The 21,536-nt window shown below is 38.2% G+C and overlaps 2 protein-coding genes across 2 annotated transcripts; one reads left to right on the forward strand and one right to left on the reverse strand.

The window, feature by feature from the left end:
* Positions 1–3,017: 3,017 nt before the first annotated feature.
* On the reverse strand, positions 3,018–5,795 carry LOC137242104 (uncharacterized). The gene is made up of 2 exons (XM_067769474.1): positions 4,729–5,795; positions 3,018–4,670 (listed from the first exon to the last, which is right to left on the reverse strand). The coding sequence occupies exons 1-2, from the start codon at positions 5,674–5,676 to the stop codon at positions 4,218–4,220; spliced, it is 1,401 nt and encodes a 466-aa protein (XP_067625575.1). The 5' UTR covers positions 5,677–5,795; the 3' UTR covers positions 3,018–4,217.
* Positions 5,796–8,764: 2,969 nt separating this feature from the next.
* Positions 8,765–11,514, forward strand: mTTF (mitochondrial transcription termination factor). The gene is made up of 4 exons (XM_067769475.1): positions 8,765–9,318; positions 9,379–9,808; positions 10,921–11,071; positions 11,130–11,514. Exons 1-4 carry the CDS (start codon positions 8,859–8,861, stop codon positions 11,394–11,396), a joined length of 1,308 nt encoding a protein of 435 aa, XP_067625576.1. The 5' UTR covers positions 8,765–8,858; the 3' UTR covers positions 11,397–11,514.
* Positions 11,515–21,536: the final 10,022 nt, after the last annotated feature.

Genomic DNA, 21,536 nt, shown 5'->3' on the forward strand with positions numbered 1-21,536 from the left:
GTATGGATCTCACAATTCGCACGTGAAATTAACTTTTCGGAGCTATTTTCGTCAGCCAGGCAAATTAACTCTATAAGTTCAACCGCGCCAAAACTTTCAGAAAATCAACGAGAACGGCTGCAACATCTCCTTACAAGTTACGAAGAAGTCTTTGACACGACAGCGGGTAAGTTGAGAGCGCCGCCTGCAAAAGTGAAGCTGAAGGCGGGAGCTACACCAGTGTTCGCACGAGCACGCGAAATACCAATGGCATTGAGAGAGGCGTATGCCAAGGAAATAGATCGCAAAATCCAGTCTGGCTTTTACGTGAGAGTAGAGCATTCGGAATGGGCTTTAGCAACACATGTAGTCGCGAAAAAAAATGGAGATATTCGCATCACTGGCAATTACAAGCCAACGGTTAATCCAAGAATGATCATTGACGAACATCCGATTCCTAAAGCGGAAGACTTGTTCAATAAAATGAAAAAAGCGGCGATATTTTGTCACTTGAATATAACCGACGCATATGCACACCTTACGATCGACGATGATTTCGCACATGTTTTGACATTAAACACAGCTACACACGGACTAGTACGACAGACTCGTGCGGTATATGGGGCAGCAAATATTCCAGCTATTTGGCAAAGAAAAATGGAGACGCTCCTGCAAGGAGTGCCAAACGTTTTAAATTTCTTTGATGACATCTTGGTGTTCGCGGAAAATTTTGAAGAGCTGCTGAGGATTTTGACGAAAACGCTAAATCGCATCAAATGCAATGGTCTACGCTTAAATAAGTCAAAGTGTGTTTTTGCTACTCCATCGGTGGAGTTTTTAGGCCATCGCATCGACGCACAGGGGGTGCATAAATCTGACAAACACATTGAAGCTGTACTGAATAGCCACAAACCAACGAATGTGGAGGAGCTACAGCTGTTTTTAGGAAAAGCTACTTACTATAGTGCATTTATCCCAGACCTGGCGACGAGAGCGCGACCATTGCGCGATATGCTGAAAAGCGAAAAATTTCACTGGTCCAAAGAGGCAAATTCAGCCTTTGAGTATCTAAAACAGGCGCTGGTTTCTCCACAAGTCTTGATACCCTACAACCCGGCACTACCGGTTCTACTAGCGACGGACGCGAGTCAAACAGGGTTGGGAGCGGTGCTATCACATCGCTTAGAGAACGGAACTGAACGACCCATTGCATACGCAAGTCGAACACTGAATACTGCAGAACAGCGATACCCACAGATGGACAAAGAGGCACTGGCAATAGTATGGGCAGTTCGGAAATTTTTCAAATATTTATACGCGCGTCATTTCACGCTAATCACAGATCATAAACCGTTGTCACAAATTTTACAACCAGACAAGCCTCTACCAGTACTTTGCATTAGCAGAATGGCTAATTACGCAGACTTTCTGAGTAGATTTGATTTCGAAGTGGTGTATAAAAATTCAAAGGCAAACGCGAACGCCGACTATCTTTCACGGGCCCACCCTCTACGACAGCAACCATTACAGGTGGGACAATTACCATTAAGATCCGACAAAATTGCAAACGAATCCAGAAAAGGCGAGCGACTGGGTAAAATAATTAAACTGCTGGAAACAGGTCAATGCTTGAAGAGGATAGGATACAAGTCCCCAGAAGTGAGTTACATGCTATCGTCAGGATGTTTGATGTTCGAGCATCGCGTCGTCATTCCACCAAAGTACAGAGCCAAACTGCTTGACAATTTACACACATCACACCTAGGGATTGTCAAGATGAAAGGAATCGCCCGCTCATTCATATACTGGCCGGGCATTGACAATGATATCGAGAACATGGCGAACAAATGCGAATCATGTGCAAAACAGGCAAACAAACCCGGGAAAAGTGGCGATCATCATTGGGAGTATCCCAAGGGACCGTGGGAACGCATTCATATTGACTATGCGGGGCCGTTCGAAGGAGCAATGCTACTGATAATCTCGGATGCGTATAGCAAGTGGTTAGAGTGAAAATCACTAAATCAATTACGGCGGCCGCGACAATTACTTTGCTGGACGACGTATTTGCGGCTTATGGCGTTCCTCAAACGGTTGTATCTGATAATGGAACAAATTTCACGTCCGCGGAATTTAACAACTTCCTGATTATAGTCGGTGTTAAATATCACAAATACTCAGCACCGTATCATCCGGAAACTAATGGACAAGCAGAGCGAAGCGTACAGACGGTCAAGAACGCATTGAAAGCAATGGGTACCACGAATAGTTCTTTGCAGGAAAACATAAACGAATTCTTGAGACAGTACAAAAATGCACCACATTCGACAAAAGGCACCTCGCCAGCACCATTGTTTATGGGGCGGCAGCTACGAACACGATTGGACTTGATTCGACCAGAGGAAATCTCGAGGAAAGTAGAGGAAAAACAATACATGCATCTCAAGAAAAAGGGAAAAGAGTTCAAGGTAAATCAAAACGTATACTTCCTGTCGGGTAACCCGCGAATTGCTAAGTGGCTCAAAGGAACAATACACGCCCGTCTAGGGGATCTTCACTATCAAATACAATTCAATGGGAAAATGATAAAAAGACATGTAGACCAAATACGGAAGTCACACGCGGGGCCCGATAAAGCAACACCGGAAGTGAATCATCATGAAACGAGGGTTTCAGCTAAAGAGAACGGCACAGCTGCATCGGGTATAGTAGAAAACCACGAAGAAGTCGAAGCACCCATAGAATCGCCACAAAGTATATCATTGGGATCAGAAGAAGATTTGGAAGGGTTCTCTACTCCCAGCACTACAATAATACAGGACGATACACCGCCATCGCATTCAACACCAGCACGGCAGGCGACACCGGAAAGAGAGCCGGAACTAAGCGAGACGCCGGCAGCCCCTCGGCGGTCGACCAGACAAAGGAAACCGAGAGTTCCATTCTCACCTTAACTCCTGCAGAGGAAGGAAAAATGTTATGTATGAAACCAAGTGGTAATGCCACACACTGAATTAATTGACTATCATTTTGGCAACTCTGTTTTTGCTTATTCTTTTTTATTCTTTAGTATTAACTCAACACATTTTATATTGAAATGTTCATATTCGCTCATATTAAATAAACTGAGTAAATATACATATACAAAAATGCTATTTCCTCTTCATAGTACCATCTACAAGTAGATAGTACTACCTGCTTTAGGGATTGTCTGAGTTGGGGAAGCTGTGAACTTGATGAGCCTGCGCTGCGTACTGCACTGAACAATCCCCAATGCCCTGGGCTGCCGTAATTATCGTATCATGCGAAATTATAACAAAGTTTTCTCTTTTACAAAATTAATGTACATTTTTCAATTATATACTTTGGATAACTTAACTATTTATCCTATGATCTAAAATAAAAAAAAAAAAAAAATGTATCTCACGCTTTCTTAGCGTATCATAAAAAAAAATGTATTATTCAGGTAACTTGTTATTTAAATAAACTTATTATCGTTTTTACTGGATATCACTGCTTGTATATAATTGTTTCGGTAATACATTAGATCATGTAAAGCTTGCAAATTTCGCAACGGACGTATGTATGTCACCATAAGGATTTATTCTGCTATAAAATAGCGGTGTGATTTCCGTTCGTAAACGATCCTTTGATTTCACGCGTGATAATACTCCGTAATCTAGCTTAGCTTCTAGGTGGGTTAACGTTGTAAAGACGGTAAAACCAGAATAACGCGCGGCTTTAGGATTGGGGAAGCTGTGAAGCTATAAACCTGCGCAGCATACTGCGCTGAACAATCCCAAAAGCCCTTGGCTGTCGCAATTTACGTATCGTGTGAGACCCTATTACTAAGATGGATTCGGAGCCCATGGGCCTTTCACCAGCTGCCTTTCTGGCAATGCTATCCGTTTGTTCGGTACCAAACTGTCACTGGGAATAATCAATTTTTGAATCTTTAGCTTCTTAACAGGTTGTTCTTGCGAAGCAGGAAAAACTTCCTCGATTAGCGAGGCTGCATTTCCGCTAGTTATAAAAGTATAACTGAAATAAAGTTTTCTCTTTTACAATATTTACATTTTTCAATTGTATACTTTAGATAACTTAACTTTTTATCTTATGATCTAAAATTTACAAAATACGTTTACAAAGTTTTAAAGTATCTCAAAAAAAAAAAAAAAAAAAAAAAAAATAAATAAATGCATTATTCAGGTAATTCGTTTTAAACTTAACTTATTATATTATTGTTTAATACTGGCTACCACTGCTTGTATATAATTATTTCGGTAATAAATTTGATCTTGTAAAGTTTGCCAATTTCGCAACGGACGTAGGTCACGATAAGGATTTATTTTAACAAGAAATAGCGGTGTGATTTCCGTTGGTAAATGATCCTTTGATATCACACGTAATAATGCTCCGTAATCTAGTTCAGCCTCTATTTGGGTTAACGATGTAAAAAGTATAGGCACATCATAGGTTTGCAAAATTTCTAAAATGCCACGATACCATGTATCTTTCTTTACAATCTCCACACCCCTGTGATAAACTTGCCGTTCATCTAGCGAATCTGGCGCATACTCAGAGAACCCGCAGTTAAAAGCAGCAATTAGTGAAGGTTTCACATTGTAGTCCCTTGAGAAAGTTTCAAATAACATGGCATATGACGCGTATAGGACTGTACGTTCGGCATCCTGCAATAATTATACTCTACAGGGTACTTGCGAATTTTTATCTAAACTCAACACTTACCAAAAATTCATATGTAATCTCTCTTTCTTCAAGACCTTTTGGCGCCTGTGGACCAATGAAATGCATTTCCAGTCTGATTATATTCGGATGTTGCAAGAAAAACCATTTTGTATGAATTTGACGAAACCAAAGGCTCTCTTCCATCACAGCGCCCACAATGAAAATGACAAATTTTCTATTAGTGCACTCAGCCAAATTTGTAAAGCTGAGCGTAAATAAAATACTACCCATACAACTAAAATCTCCCGCACAAGCAAACAATTGATAATTATCAAATGAGGATATCGGTACCTCGGGCAATTTTAGTCCAGTTATATGTTCAAAGGCGTCCACTAAATCCATAGTTCGCAAATCTTGCACTGCTTTGTAAAAACCTTTGATGATTACTTCGGGAGCCACTTGTGGTCGAACCTTATATGGACAATAATATAATTTCAAAAAATTGCATTGCTTTCGGTGACGTTCATTGTCTTGTGCGGCATGTTCTGCAGAACAATAAGAAACCCCAAAACAGCATGGAGAACTTTGAATACGATCAAATTTATAACAAATTTCACAATGAGCTGGAAATGAAGTTAATTCTTCTTCGTGAAATTCGAGTGGTCGCGCCATATTCTGTCGCATTAAATATTTAACTTGTATTGTGGCACGTTCCATTGTGTTAGCATCATTGGGTTGTCCGCTAACCAAATACGGATGTTTTATTTTATAAGTAGTCATTATTAGGTTAGCAGCCCTACAAAATCTACGATGTATTGGCCAGTCCAAACGTTGGTGTGCAGGACTACAATAGTATATGAGTTGGCAACCGCTGCATTTGTGTAAGTTCTGTGATTGGTTATAGTCCTGGGGCTCGATATCGCTCGGCGTTGATACTTTTTTTAACTTTTCGTTTAAAAGCAAGAAGCAAACATTGCAGCCGCGTGTTAAACACATATCATAAGACATTATAGAAGTATTCTATGATGTTGTGCGTAAATATAAATGGAATGTTTTTATAATTTTGAGATTCTCCCATAGGCAACTAGGAATCAGCCTAAAGATGGAATTTTCGCAGCACTATATCTAGCATTTTGTTTACAAAATTTAAAAAAAATGTAAACACAAACAGCTGTGAATTCAGCTGTTCTTTAAAATATTGCGACCGAGATTTTTATTTATGGGAGAGCGCGCTACGCTTTGAAGGCACTATGTTGCTGCAATAAAAGGCTGTGTCAATTCATCGCTTTAAAGGGAGCGTTTCGGAAATACACTTCATTCGCTTTAAATATATCCACAGGGATGTCAACAAACACGATTAGAATATTTAAATCGCCAGATTGTAGTGATTGTTGGCAACGCGCAATGAACTAAATTTAAGTGGTTGGTAATATTTTTAGAAACAGTTAACTTTACAGCTGTTTTGCACCAGTTAGTGCGTGCATTTCTTTCATAGATTAGATTGATACGAATCTTTTGGTTACGCTCTCATATTTTCGCTCTCACGAGGGATTTATCTTCTAGTTGTTGCTGGCAACAATCACAGATAAATCCCTCGCGCCATCTGAAGCGGATGCCAGAACAAAAAATATGCCAGTCAAACGGAAAAAGGATAAAAATACTTATTTTAGTCTATATATTATTAGTTCCAATTCGTAGGGTAAATATTATTTCCCATTCAAAAGTTATCACTAAAAACAGGTTTTGTAAATATGAACTCCCGATGCAACCAGTCCATTTTGATCACAGAACTTGGGACGCCAGACATGTAGGATAAGCGCTATCCATTAAATAATGTTAACTGTTATATCATAGGTCCGATTTACTGAAATTTCGAAAGAATATATGGTTTTCACTGCGAGTTAAATGCGTTACAATATTTGACTAAGTAATTTAATTGAAATGTAAATTTTACTTAGATTTGTTTATATTTAACTCTAACTAGTCGTATTATTGTAAAATAAGTTTAAAGAAATAAATACTTTACAACTATCATTTTATTAGATGATTGAAACTATAATCGCCGAAATTTATGTCAAAAATCCCCGTTTTCAGATCTATTCATTTTTGTTTGGAGTGGCATCATTGATAAATGCTATAAAAAATGTGAATTTTGACAGCGCTCTCTCGAAACAAAGAGTTGCAAATCCATTCATCTATGCATAGTACAGGTCGATAAGTAGGATATGTAGCAGCACGCACATACACAGCCACGCTCACCTGATAAAATGCTTGTTCTTGTTCGTTTTTTTTGTGGATGCTATTTGGCACTGTTGTACTTCTTAGGTCCATGAAAAGTGTAATAGCTGCCAACGAAAACTGCGTAAAATTTTTATCGTAAAATTACAAAGAAATATCCGTATTTACTTTCAAAAAAGCACTTAATTACATCTCTCTTTAAAATCCATATGTTTTGGTCAATTTTAATTAACAAATTGTGATACTTTATTACCGGGGACGATTGCTAAAACACGACCAAAACCGTCGGGGGAGGTATTAAGAGACGCGTTTTTGCCTCGCTTCCAATAATTCGAATACTTTTTCTCCTTTGGACTATTGATAACAGGACAAAACGCGTGTTTTACTTCTCTTTACACATTTTTGGACGGGTTATTGCAGTCGATCTCTGTTTCAAACTGTTTTTCGCGGAGAACTATTGAACGGGTAGAAAAACTTAGCACCCGCGTTTGTATTCTTAATACTGGAATAACTACGCGTCCTCAGATACCCCAATTCAATACTTTTGTATAATTTTCTGTAGGATCCATATAGGTGGACTACATTTTCATACTAAATTCGTTCAAAAAAATTTACTATCACAGCAACCCATCTCTGATATTCCGCTCCTTTTTTTGTTTCCCTGCGTCGCTTTCCACTACAGCAACCGCGGTAATTTTGACACTTCGTTCAGTGTCAAACGCATGTTCCACGCAGGTTCCACTGAGTTCCACAATAGTTTGACACTGACCGAAGCGTCAAACGGCAGTGTGTTAGAAAGAGAAAGGAATTGTTTTCTTCTCATACATATCATACTTGTAAACCTGTACTATGGTAAACCTGTACTGTACATCAATCAAGGCGAATTCAGTAAAGGTGGTGTTATCCCAACAGCTGATTGCTTCTTCTTGATAATTTCCCATACAACGCCTTGTACTGCAAGATGTCAGTTAATCGAAATCAATGAAAATTTTCTTTTGACTTGACATTCTTCTGCACGGCGAATTCCCAAGGCGAATCCATACCAGGTGGTGGCAAAGCGAATTCAACCAATTCGCCGTGCAGAAGAATGTCAAGTCAAAAGAAAATTTTCATTGATTTCGATTAACTGACATCTTGCAGTACAAGGCGTTGTATGGGAAATTATCAAGAAGAAGCAATCAGCTGTTGGGATAACACCACCTTTACTGAATTCGCCTTGGATTCGCCTTGACATCAATGATGACATGATACGAAACATTCATTCTCTCTCAATTCGTTTCCAGGAATGGGTCTTAAAGTTCATTCAATTGTAAACATTGGTTCATTCGATTGTAAACAAACTTCATTCGTTTCCAAGAATGGGTCTTGAAGATCAGAGTTGCGTAAACCGCGCAAAAAAAATTCCAAGAAAATCAGTGCGTTTTCATTATTTTTCATTTCAAGTGTATTCAACTACATAAGCGGATCAAAAATTTGTAAAAAAGGTACAAGAAATAACAAAATTAAATGAGCTGTTATATTAACGCACGAAAAGAGATAAGTACATTTTATCTTAGCTATCAAAAAATTAAATTTCACGTGTTGTCACGGAAAAATTTTTAACGGGGAAAATAAGCTTTTTTTTGTATTTGTGATCCTGAAAAAATTCGAGTTTTTTGATATCCCATTTGACAATCTTGAGTAAGTTTTCGGTGAAAATCATAAATTAAACCTTTACCATATAAAATACCCCAAAGTTATTCCGAAATGCCCAAATTTGATTTTGAGGATGATGGCATCTATGGTCAATGTTATAAAAAATGCACATTTTCACACGCTCTCAGAAAGCGAGAAGTTTCATATCATGTCATCATTGCTGTACATCTATAATTTCTTTGAAGAAAAGTTGTAGAATTTTCCTCCCTTTCTTTAGTGTTTTAAATAAAAAAATTTTGAATATAAATCAAAGCGAGATGCTAGGTCAACTGCTGCGAAACTTTTATCGCTCTCTATCATTACATTCGCAAGTAACGAAATCGATTGCGGCTACAAAACTTTACAACATTGAAAAGCTGCAAGTGCATCCTCTTTCAAGTTATTCAACGCGTACATCCACTCGTTGGAAGTATTCAACTGCTCATAATACAACGGTAACAGAAGATCCTTTACCTACATCTGAAACTGAATCTACAGTTGCTCTACAATATGATGATACAGAGGAGGACCCACGACGCTCGAATCTAGCTGTGGCATTACGCAAAAGCTATCGTCTAACCGACAAGGAAATAGAAAATGTGTTAAAAAATGAAGCTATTATTCGCGCAAAGGTGCATCGTAGTCGCCCACTTGTCCTTATTTTAGAAATACTTTGCTCTGGAGGAGTGGATAGGGAATCCTTGCTAAACTACCCATGGTTACTAACACTTAACCCAGGTATGTGCATTTCTTATTACTGCTTTATACACTTTTTCTTTGTATAACTTGGATTCACAGCGCGTTTGCAGGACAAGTTAGACCTATTATCAACTATACCACTACGCGACATAAACGACTTTGCCCCCTTTTTACGCTTGACTGCACAACGACTGAGTAAACTAGTTAAAATAATGGTATATGAAAAGAATCGAGTCCCACATGAAAATCGCATTTACTACATTAGTGAAATGCTACAAGTGAATCCAAGATTGATAGCAAAATATGTATCCAAGCGTTTGTTTATAATGGAAATGGCTTTCGAAACGCTGGAGGAAAATCTGAATCTTATGATTCACTATAATGTTTCACCACAAAACTTATTAAATGATTTGTGGGCTTTTCGGTATAGACCCAAAGCTGTGCAGCTGCGTTTGGAGAGGGCAACACGTGCAAAAAAAGATAAGATTATGCCATGGATGATACGTGCTTCTGAGCGTATACTGCAGAGGTAAGTGGAGATGTTAAATAAAGTTCCGTTGTGTTTTGCCCTGTTTCGATTGTGGTTCACTTGCAGATCAAAATTGCTTCCTAGCGTACACAGGTATCCCTAGCAAGAGAATTTAGCCGTTTGATCTTGATGAGAATAAAGAGGCCCTTCGTCTAATCAATAAACAATTGCGGATTATGGGTTTTAGTATATAACCTCAGTAGTATGCCTGTGGTAAAAAGCGACCAAACTCCAAATCCCGTTCCTAGGTTGTGCGCTAAGCTTGGGACTTGCCACGGATAAACGTTTTCCAATGAAACATATCGGCCAAAAAAGGCTTATAATGAATGATGAGTCTCATCTATGATCAGTCGAACAGGTTTATGTGAGATTTTAAAAGTTTAGTCTGCTTGATAGCTTGACTCATGAATAAGATCGCGTACCATTTGGATCCGATGCGGCATACTATCCGTGATAGTAGAAGTGATTGGCGATGTTGTGTTCCTATTTTGTGAAATATTTCTCATAAGTTTGCTGTCTTTAGATTGCTGTACAGTTGCTCCACCAACACACAGGTAATACACTAAGGCCAGAACCATGTGCGTAGGTTTCTGCGTAATTTAGGATATTATATATTTAGTTACATTCCGATTTAATCGTTTACTCCAAGTACGATAATCTTGTTTTTCAAACGTTTTTAATAAAATTTTTTTGTCGTTTCGATTCCCGCACTATCCGCCATTTCATACTCAACCACATGCACAGCGCCGTTTTTTGGCATGCGGTTGAGTTGTGGGGGAAAACGAACTTAACGCGACGACGTTACAGAACGAAGTGCCACAACTACCTATAGCTGTAAATACCTCCCTCACACACCCTCATGTAATCAGATAGGTGTCACCAGAGCCCTGCCTTTTAAATATTTGAACGCATCAACTAGATGAGGTTAACAATGAGGGGGGGGGGGGGGGGGGGCAGAAGCTGAGTAGCTAAAAGCTTTAAATTTCGCTCAAAAACCGCTTGAATCCCAAAAAAAGTAATTACATTTCGTTTGAATAAGAGATCTACAATTTAAACAGGGTTAAATAATTGGCTAAACTGAACTAAACTTTTTCTCAAAAACTCGAAATCAGGTCATTTCAGCTAACATTAGACGAACTTAATGTGTTAGGCGATAAAAAGGATGTATACGAATATATAGCAGATCGTTTGGGATTTGACGTTGAAAGCACCAAATGGATAGTGAATAAGCATCCAGCTGTTGCGCGAGTGCGCGTTACAAAGGTTTGTCATACGTTATAAATTAGATAAAATTAAGATATTAAAATTTATCTTTTTCTAGATCAAAGAAATAATTGACTATTTATTGAATGAAGCTGGGTTTACACGTCATGACATTGCGGCTGTACCACGTATTTTATGTCATAGTTTGGAAACAACAAAAGAACGCCTACAGGAGTTGGAAAGATACGATTGTCGTCCAAACAGTTTAGTGATAGTATGTCGGAGTAAACGTGAATATGAAAAGTTCGTGAAATCATGGTTAGAAACTCGATCAAAAATGCGTAAGCACGCAGAGAAGAGTAAAAGTGATACAGCTGAAACGTAATATAGAATAAGCCACGAAAAATACGATGTAGAATACTTTGTAAAATTATTTTTCTTATAGGAAGAACTGAGGTTATATAAATGTTAAATATAGAAAGTTAATTACTTTTTAAATTAAATTTTTTTGTTTTTTTACATTTTTTAAGCAAATTATTAGTTTTATATATAAGAAGTTCCAAGCCAAAACGCAAGAAGTGAATTATAACAAATTCATAGATAAATGAGAAAAATTGCATAGTATTAGATGGAGGCACATTTCAAAGTGATACTTATGGTTTACCTTTATCGGAGAATTATATTTGAAATTAAGAAAGATGGTTGTTTCTTGAATTTTGGTCTAAAAAAAATATTAATTATATTTTCACTCGAAATCTTTTGGAATTATTGCGTTTTCGCTTGGAAGTTATTGCATTTTATGCATTTTGGTTTAAATAGTATTTGTTATTTATTGAGTAGAGGGTTTAGAACTATTAGTTCAGTGAACCGGGCAAAAAGGGTTGGAACATGTCTACCATTTTAGTCACATTAATATTGTTACGAATTTCAGGAAACTTGTGATTGTTTTGCAGATTCTGCTAACGTTCGAACCTCTGAACTGTCGAATAATTATCTAAATTATTCATTATAGTAAAATGATCTTTATTTGCACTACTTTGGTAGCAGTAATTCACAATTACAATACTAGCGTACTTCACTAATAGCGTGTTAAATGACTAATTTTTCCTATCCCCATCGGGCTAGGGGGTTAGAATATACCCGCGGTAGGTATGCCTATCGTAAGAGGCGACTAAAATACCAAATTGATTCAAAGAGTTGCGTAGCGCAACCCTTTCAGGTTGCCAGCGCAATATATAGCTTCTACAAACCCATTTGTCAAGCTCACCTATAAGTGGCGAATTCTGTTACATTAATAACCGAGGCTCTGGCGACCCCGAACTCATCATGGATCTAGAGGTGGGAGGGCGGTATGGCGCATGTGGTCATAACAAATCGTTCCCGAGATGGTCGGGCTTGGTACCGAAACGTCCCGGATCTGCATCCGGCGAAAGACCATCAACATCGATAACACTCCCCGAGATCTTCGGGGAGTGTCCTTATCGCTACAACAACAACAACAACTGATTTTTCCTCAGCTTTTATGCTTTCAGTTGCCTCGTTCGCCTATTTCTCTAGACGTTTCGCCAACCGCCTTCTCGAACAGTTGTACCTCATAGTTGCTTATTTAGCTATACACATGTATATGTGTGAATAATCTCATCTTCGCTCTTAGCTTCTGACTACATGCTTGCTTTGATGATGTTGTGCTTTTATTTACAAGCAGCATATTGATGTGTTGAAATGCTAATATTCGCCACAATATGAATTTCATAGTTCAGCTATAGTTTTTCTTATGAGTAGTCCATTAAATAATTTTTTTGAATTTTAAGGCCTTCCCTCTTCTGAAAAACTATTTTGTGCTGGACTAGGTGTCCTGTACGGAAAATCTAGTTCAAAACTGTTGAGCATCTAGTGCATTCGGAACCATTACCAGTTCGCCTTCTATCTCTTTTACATGCTTTTAACTGGCGAATTTAACTTTTCGATGTCCTAGATGGTGTAAATTGTCCATGCTGTAGTTCCGAACTAAAAGTTTTCACTTTAAAACCACTGATGACTTTTCGGGTCACACTTTTCATTATTTTATCAGATTTTTCTTGAGAGTGGTTACACAAGGCATTTGAAAACACCAATGAATATAAAATCAGTATCCTAGTATTCCCAGCTAAGTAAGGGCTTCCTCTACCCTCCTATGTCATAGAAAAGCTGCTTTATGGATACTGCGCACCAGTGCTAGAAAATTCTATTCTATTCTGGAATTTATCCGTTTGCTACCACTCCGGCTCTCATCATGAATAGAGCATAGAGCAGAGCCACCGCATAAAAATGTGATAGCATTTCTCCGGCTTTGCTATGCGCTACGTCGTTTAGAGGGGAGCGAGGCAATAAATAAAATGTATTGCTTTATGCTCCGTTGGGCGTTCGTGGTCATTTCGGCATACTTCGAGGCAATGTTAGGGTAATTTCGTGATAAATTCTGGATTTTTAAAGGATTATTGCGGAATGGTATGGATTATAAAGGTGGCATGTTCGGAATGATTTTTGGAAATATCTTGTGGACCTCCTGCAGTAATTTGGGTGTCACTCGGGATGATTTTTGGAACTAATTACGGGGTCTATTATTTCGGATCGTAACACCAAATACGGGCCCAGGTTTACGAAATAAAACAGAGAGAGGTTGGCATTCCATACTATTATTTGAACTATTTGTGCATACATGCTTGATATCAAAATATGGACCGTTAATGTTGTTGTTGAACCGAGAAGGAAATTCCCCGAAGGCCTTGGGGAGTGTTATCGATGTTCCTCATGGAACTTGGCGGTGGGGAGGGAGGGATGGCCTGAAGGTGTAATGTGGCCATATAAATCGTTCCCGAGATGGTCGGGCTAGCACCTTAATGGCGCTGTGTTACCGGAGCGTACCGGATCTGTATCCGGCAAAGGACCACCACATCGATAGGGAAGTGTTATAGCCTTCGGGGAGTACCTTATCGCTACAACAAAAACAACAACAACAAGAACAACAACAACATTCTAGGCCATCTCTCCCTCCCCCCCTAGCTCCATGAGGAGTTCGGGGTCGATAGAGTCTCAGCTGTTAATGAAACAGGATTCGCCATGGATAGGTGAAGTTCACAATAGGGTTGGAGAAGCTATATATTGCGCTGGCAACCCCTTGAATCTATTTGGTATTTTAGTCGCCTCTTACGACAGACATACCTACCGCAGGTATATTCTAACCCCTAACCCGCTGGGGTCATGGACCGTTAATAATTATGGACCGTTAATAATTGTAATAAGTATTAGTAGAAATGCTTAACAGCTTAACGCGAAAGGCGTCCGATTTGAACTCTTGCCAGATTCGAATCTATTTCCTTTATTTGTACCTATGTATATATTGTAACGAATTTAGGGAAATTGCAACCTTCTGTTTACGTTCGTATCGCTAAACTGTTGAATAAATAACTCCAATATTCAATAAACAAGATGGTCTTTATTAGGCTACTTGGAAAGTACTTCACAATAACACTTAACTTCACAACCAATAGCGTACTTAAATCAAACTGATTACAGATTACTCAGCTTTCGTTGCTTTTATACTCTGTGCCCAAATGTCTAGACGTTTCTTCTGCTAGAGTTTTCTACTTGGTTACCAGCTATGAACTTACTTACTTACTTAATTGGCGCTTAACCGTCTAAACGGTTATGAACTTAAAAAAAAATAAATAAATGTAAGGCGCGATAACCTCCGAAGAGATCTAAGGCCGAGCTTCTCTTCCAATTTGCGTCGTGCTGCTCTTGATTTTCCCTACAAATTGGCCGGACGGGACCTACATGTTTTATGCCGACTCCGAACGGCATCTGCAAGGCAGATGAGTTTTCACTGAGAGCTTTTCATGGCAGAAATACACCAGGAGCGCTTGCCAAACACTGCCGAGGGGCGACCCCGCTTAGAAAAATTTTCTTCTAATTTACAAACCTTATTTCTAAAATTTTTGATGTTGCTTTGCCCGGAGTGCGAACTCAGGGCATACGGTGTGGTAGGCGGAGCACGCTACCATCACACCACGGTGGCCGAGGTTATGAACTTACCAGCTATAAATTACAGATGCACGTTTATAGCCTCTCGCTTAGCCATATGCGCGTGTATATGTGAGTAATACTTCCACCGACGATTGCATCCTTTTGTGAGTATCTCAGATATATGCATGTGAATTTGTAGTTTATAGTCTCTCGCATAGCCATATGCGTGTGTATATGTGAGAACTACTTTGCTGATGATTGCATACTTTTGTGAGTATCTCTCCGCTGTTTGTATGTACATATGTGTATACATAATGATTGATTTGTTTATGTACATACAAACGACTGCTTAGTATCGGCTCAGAGATGAAAGTATCCCTTAGTGTTGCTAACATTCCTCACAAAATAAATCGTAAGGCATGCTTTTATGCACTTTTAAATTAAACAATACTCAAACACGTGATTCATATGCACATACATATATACCCAAATTTCACAAACCTTTTCATGCACACTTTTTAAAGCCATTTTGTCGCTTTTGAATTCATCCATAAATATATGTTTGTGATTTGGTTGACAGTGGTGGAATGGTTTCATTGCAATTACTTACCAAACCGCTAATGAAGAACAACAATGAAGCACCTGTGCAATTTCTTTGTTTGACGAAAACCTTTCACGTTAATATTTTTTTGCATTCTCAGTGCGCAAAAATTTGTAATCGAAATGTTAATGGATTACTTTTTGCAAGGATGTGCTAGTCTGTAAATTGAAATTGGGGATGATTTTTATACCATTCACGAAAATGATTTTTTCGATGTTTTCCTCAAACTGCATTATTTTTCGTCCTTTTGCGCTTCGAGTTTTGATGATATACGCGCATCTTATGCTTCGAGTTGTACTGTTATGCGTGTCTCTTGTTCTTTCAGTTGTGTTTCCATCTTGGTTGTTATACCATATATGTTGAGATACCATATATGTATGTCTTCTGTTCTTCCAGTTGGGATGTTATACGTGTCTCCTGCGATTCCAGTTGGGATGACATATTTGTGGATATTTGTGATGACATTTCTGTTATGCGTGTTTGCTGGGTTTCCATTTTTGTCGATATCTGTGATAACAAAGCCAATATCGCATTAGTCTCGCCGCTTGCGACTGGATTCGGACTTCCGTTCCTCCCTTCCAATTTTGTTAATGTCTCGTCCCCATCAGGATGGAAGACATACTCGTCCACATTAATTCCTTCCGAATCCATAACCTCTCGTAGCCGTGCTTGAAGTTCAGTCTTATTGCCGGTTGTATTCAATCCACGGCTATCCAACTTCCTTTGCAGTTGCTGGATCTTCAATTCACTTAACTCGCCATGTGCAAGTTGTATTCGAAATCTTCGGAATTTATTCAACAATTCCTCTTCTGACACCAACTGTAATGAATTTTGGGGAATTCGGCTTATTTCAAACCTTCTGCTAACGTTCGAATCGCTAAACCGTTAAATAAATCACTCCAATATTCAGTATTGCAAACTGCTCTTTATTTAGATTACTTTGGGAGTAGAGCAATTATACTTCAATATCACGTACTTCACAATAGCATGTTAATCAAACGCTTTTATACAGATCCGGTACGCTCCGGTAAGGTGCTAGCCCGACCATCTCGGGAAAGATTTATATGGCCACATTAAACCTTCAGGCCATCCCTCCCTCCCCACCCCCAAGTTTCATGACAAGCTTGGGATCGCCAGAGCCTCGTCTGTTAGTGAAACGGGATTCGCCGCTGGAAGGTGAGGTTGACAATTGGGTTTGGAGAAGCTATATATTGCGCTGGCAACCTGAAAAGGTTGCGATACATAACCCCTTGAATCTGGTATTTTAGTCGCCTCTTACGACAGGCATACCTACCGCGGGTATATTCTAACCCCCTAACCCGCTGGGGCTGGTAATTTAGTTATATGCGTAAGTATGTGTGAGTAAGAACTTCGGCTGATGACTACATGTGTAGGTGTAAGATATCTCTCGTGAACATAAGTTTGGATGCTTACTGTATTTGTTGCTGTGATTATTTACTAACAGCATAGTGATGTTAATATTCGCCACAATATTTTTCCAGCATGGTATTTTGATAAAGAGGGGGGGGATAATAAATGTAAACAATTACTACAGGAACATCTTCTGAAGCACTTGAAATTATCTGTAGAGGCGGTAAATATGACTGATGCTCTTTATTTATTGAACATTTGTGGTGACTTTATTTTCCACTAAAAACTGAAAAATCACAATATAAGAGTTCAGAATTTTGTGTATTTGATGTTGGAAACTTTGCTATAGCTACGGATCGTGAACAACTTTTTCATTTTAAATTTTCTCTTTGCACTTTTTGTTTTGTTTTGACAGTTGATGATTTGTTATTCAAAAGTAAAAAATTAACTACGGTTTTCGACGTTGCGTATTTGCTTTGACCTAACAAATGCATTGCCGTGTATTTTGTTAGTGTATTGTAAACAATATGCTATGTTTGCAATGCAATGATGCTAGACCAGTGATGATAATCATGGTACATTGTACTTTTTTTGGTACATTTCGCTTCCCGAAAATACGTTGGTACTACATTGACATATTTGGTACATTTTTGTAAAATATAGCACTACACTTCAAGTTATTAGCAAAGCAGCTCTGAATGTACAAAAAAATTTAAAATTTTTCGAAGAAAATATATAGTTAGTTTGTTTTGTTGCCGAGCACAATTTGCCATTTGCAATTATGGATCATTTAAATATGCTTATGAAAAATAGCATAACTGATTCTAAATTGTAAACAAATTTTGCATCAATATTGTAACGAATTTACTGCAAATCCTCTTATTTGCAACCTTCTGCTAAGTTCGAATCACTAAACTGTTGAATAAATAACTCCAATATTTAATAATGCAAAATGGCCTTTATTAGACTACTTTCAAAATAAATAACTCTACTATTGCTCAACAGATAGCGTGCTTAATCAAAACTGACTCTCGCGCCTCTACTGTTGGTGCTTTTATACTCTGTGATTTCCTCGTTGCATCTTCTAGGCGCTTCCAGAATTTACTTTGTTACTGCAATATAATATAACTACAGATGCACGTGTATAGCTTCTCATATGCGCGTGTATTTGTGAGCGACACTTCCACAATTACAATTGCTCACTTTTGGGAGCATCTCAGATAAGATATCTGCATGTGTTTGTGCGTTGCTTCTCCGCTGCGTGTACGTACAGATGTGTAGACATAATCACCCTTATTGCGAGTTTTATTTTCACCCGAAAATATTCACAGTTTTTGTTCACCCTATCACAGAGGGTGGCGGAACAATTTTTCGTGTTCGAAAAAGATTTCATCTTATCGGCAACTCTTTGTTCCGGCGAAATGAACAGAGGGGAAACCCAAATTTGTTCACTTATATTTTACAGGCGAACGAGAGGAAACAAAATGTAAGTAATTTTTTGTTTTGAAATTTGATACTCTTATAATTATATGTACTTTTATTATGAGAAATAATAAATAATGCACAATCGGAAGCTGAGTGGAAAAAAGTGAAATTCATGTATTGCTAAGTATGTAAATTAAATTTTTTATGACAACGTATCAGTCGGCCATGTTATCCATTGTGGACAAAGCAACGGTTCCAAAATGTTGAGCACCTCACTGAAACAAGATTGGCTAAGACCCACTTCATGGTCCTTTCCAACGCCTTTTCCCTATGCGAAAAAACGAAGACATGTACTCAACTTTACAATTGGTGGAACTCCAAATTTTTGCTTCAATGGTGGCAAGGAGTTGGTAAAAATATCTAGCAAATATAAGAATGTCGGCTTGTTTAGCCTGTAATATTGGCGAAAGCTAATTGAAAAAAATTAACTTGTTATTCAAAAGTGCTGAAAATAGTAATTTTTAGCTTAAATAAAAAAATAAATGTAAGGCGCGATAACCTCCGAAGTGATCTAAGGCCGAGCTTCTCTTCCAATTTGCGTCGTGCTCCTCTTGATTTTCCCTACAAATTTGCCGGACGGGACCTACATGTTTTATGCCGACTCCGAACGGCATCTACAAGGCAGACGAGTTTTCATTGAGAGCTTTTCATGGCAGAAATACACTCGGAGCGTTTGCCAAATACTGCCGAGGGGCGACCCCGCTTAGACAAATTTTCTTCTAATTGAAAAACCTTATTTCTAAAATTTTGATGTTGCTCTGCCCGGGGTGTGAACGCGAGGGCATACGGTGTGGTAGGCGGAGCACGCTACCATCACACCACGGTGGCCGACATTTTTAGCTTACAGTTAATCATTTAGCTCCAAAGGGTTAGAACTGTCCCTTAGTTGCCTCCGAATCGCTTTCACATTTATATTCTCCTCGCGCTCAATCAATACCAACCTAAGTGCAATACTAAACATTGTTTTATAAATTTTTTTTTATATTTTTGTTGTATTTTAAGGAAATATGTGCTTGGTTACAAAATTTACACAATTGTAAGTAAATTATTTGTTCACTGCCAATTCACAATAGAGCATCAGTTGTTTCGAAGTGAACTTTTGTTCGCCCGAAATTGCCGATAGGCGGAAAAAGTTCACCCGAACAAAAGAAGTGAAGGCGAACACTTTTCCGCGTGAACTTCGCGATAAGGGTGAATGATTGATTCATTTATGTAGATACATAATGAATGATTTATGGATGTGCATACAAGTCACTCTTAGCATCGGCTTAGAGATGACAGTACCCCTTACTGTTGCTAATATTCGAAACAATATAATTAAAGCACAGAAACTAATAACTCAAATAACAGGGCCAGAAAATTATATATCCATAATTGCATTTTGTCAGAAGAATTATTACTCGAATGAAACGACAGATCAAAAAATATCAAAAAATTTGGCAGTTTCGATTCGAATTTTTGATAAAAAGTGCATTGATAATTTTTAGATTTGATACCTTTGACCGATAGTAGCACGGAGGGTATATTTAATGCCATTATTAAATCTTTGAAAGATCATTCAATATCACTTGAAAAAATGATTGGTTTCACTTCCGGCTATTGCTCGGTTATGATGGCAGCAAAAAGCGGAGTGCAAGCAAGTTGTTCCAAATCTGCATGTTAATGGATGTGTTTGTCACATTTTAAATTTAGCTTCAATGGCCGCTTGTGATGTATTTCCCAACAAAATTGATACATTTTTAAAAGACGTAAACTATAATTTTTTAACAGCCCCCTTAGGAGAGCAGACTTTCAGAGTTTTCAAGAACATTTCGGTACAGAAATGTATGTTATCCTAAAGTACGCCCCCACAAGGTGGCTTTCTAGACAAGCAGTCATAGATAGAATTCTTGAGCAATGGGATGCCCTCAAGTGCTATTTTAATCTTTACGTATTTGAAAATAAAAGCAGTAATCAAAATACTAATATTATATCTGAAATTTTTCAAAGTCCTATTTATAAAGTATATTTTAAATTCCTTTTTTATTTTTTTAAATGAAATAAATGATGTGAATATATAAATGCGGTCTGAAGATATTCGCATACATTTACTTATTACCAAATTAAAAATTTTATAAAAAAAATCTTATTTAGACTCCAGTCCTATGTGGATGTTAAATATTGAATCACTTAACCCCAGATGAAGTTTACTGCGATGTTAATGTTGATATTATTCTATCAAACAACCTTTTCGAAAAATTTTATATACAACTAGAAGACCCGGCAGACGTTGTCCTGGCCTAAATTTGGCCTATCTGCATACATTTTAATAAGCTTTTTCCGTCTGACTTTCCCCTCCCCCCTCTTCACTTTTTCCTAATCCTTTCATTCACTCCTCCCTCCGTCTTTTTCGCTTCATCTATCTCCATCTTCGTCTCATTCTATCTCTTTCTGAATCTCCATCTCCTTCTCTCTTTTCTCTTCTCTCAATTCCTTCTCATTCTTCTGCATCCCTTATTGCCTGTCCCAGAGGGTGGTATGTATTTTATTCCAGTCCCAGTCCCAGTCCCAGTCCCACTCCGAGTCTCAGTCCCAATCCTAGTCCTAATCCCTGTCCCAGTCCAAAGTCTGTACCAAAGCACTCATCAACAGCTTTCGTTTGATATCCATATTGTATAAACACTGTCTAGGCATTCACTGGCCCACGTTTTGGCCTATATCTCGAGACCCTGTACCTGTAGTAACCACAGCGTGAGGTTTACGCAACTTGTGTGAAAGTTTGAACAAAATCCACCGACGCATCTCTTCAAACACCGGCGACCAACTAACACACATTTTTGCCTTTGTTTTTATATATATAGATTTTTATTTTTCACACTTTACTATAATATTAAAACGAAATGCAGATTTTCGAAATGTCATAGTACCTCTAAATCGCGGGCCACCTCAGAACCCCTCCCCCCTCTCGCCGGGCCTGGTGATGTGCTATATTTGATATCATTCGCTATAATATTTTTTATTGATAAGCAGGTTGTTTAATTAAACACTAAGCAATTACACGGAAGTATATCCGCACCACCTGAA

Source organism: Eurosta solidaginis, chromosome 2, assembly GCF_040869045.1.
Source record: "Eurosta solidaginis isolate ZX-2024a chromosome 2, ASM4086904v1, whole genome shotgun sequence".
NCBI classification, from domain to species: Eukaryota; Metazoa; Arthropoda; class Insecta; order Diptera; family Tephritidae; genus Eurosta; species Eurosta solidaginis.

Bases quoted from the DNA above. Each gene is read 5' to 3' on its own strand.
- LOC137242104 (XM_067769474.1), bottom strand. From the start codon at position 5,676: ATGTCTTATGATATGTGTTTAACACGCGGCTGCAATGTTTGCTTCTTG. The intron at 4,671-4,728 runs GTAAGTGTTGAG...TAATTATTGCAG, and splicing joins AGATTACATATGAATTTTTG to GATGCCGAACGTACAGTCCT.
- mTTF (XM_067769475.1), top strand. From the start codon at position 8,859: ATGCTAGGTCAACTGCTGCGAAACTTTTATCGCTCTCTATCATTACAT. The intron at 9,319-9,378 runs GTATGTGCATTT...TTGGATTCACAG, and splicing joins GTTACTAACACTTAACCCAG to CGCGTTTGCAGGACAAGTTA. The intron at 9,809-10,920 runs GTAAGTGGAGAT...ACTCGAAATCAG, and splicing joins TCTGAGCGTATACTGCAGAG to GTCATTTCAGCTAACATTAG.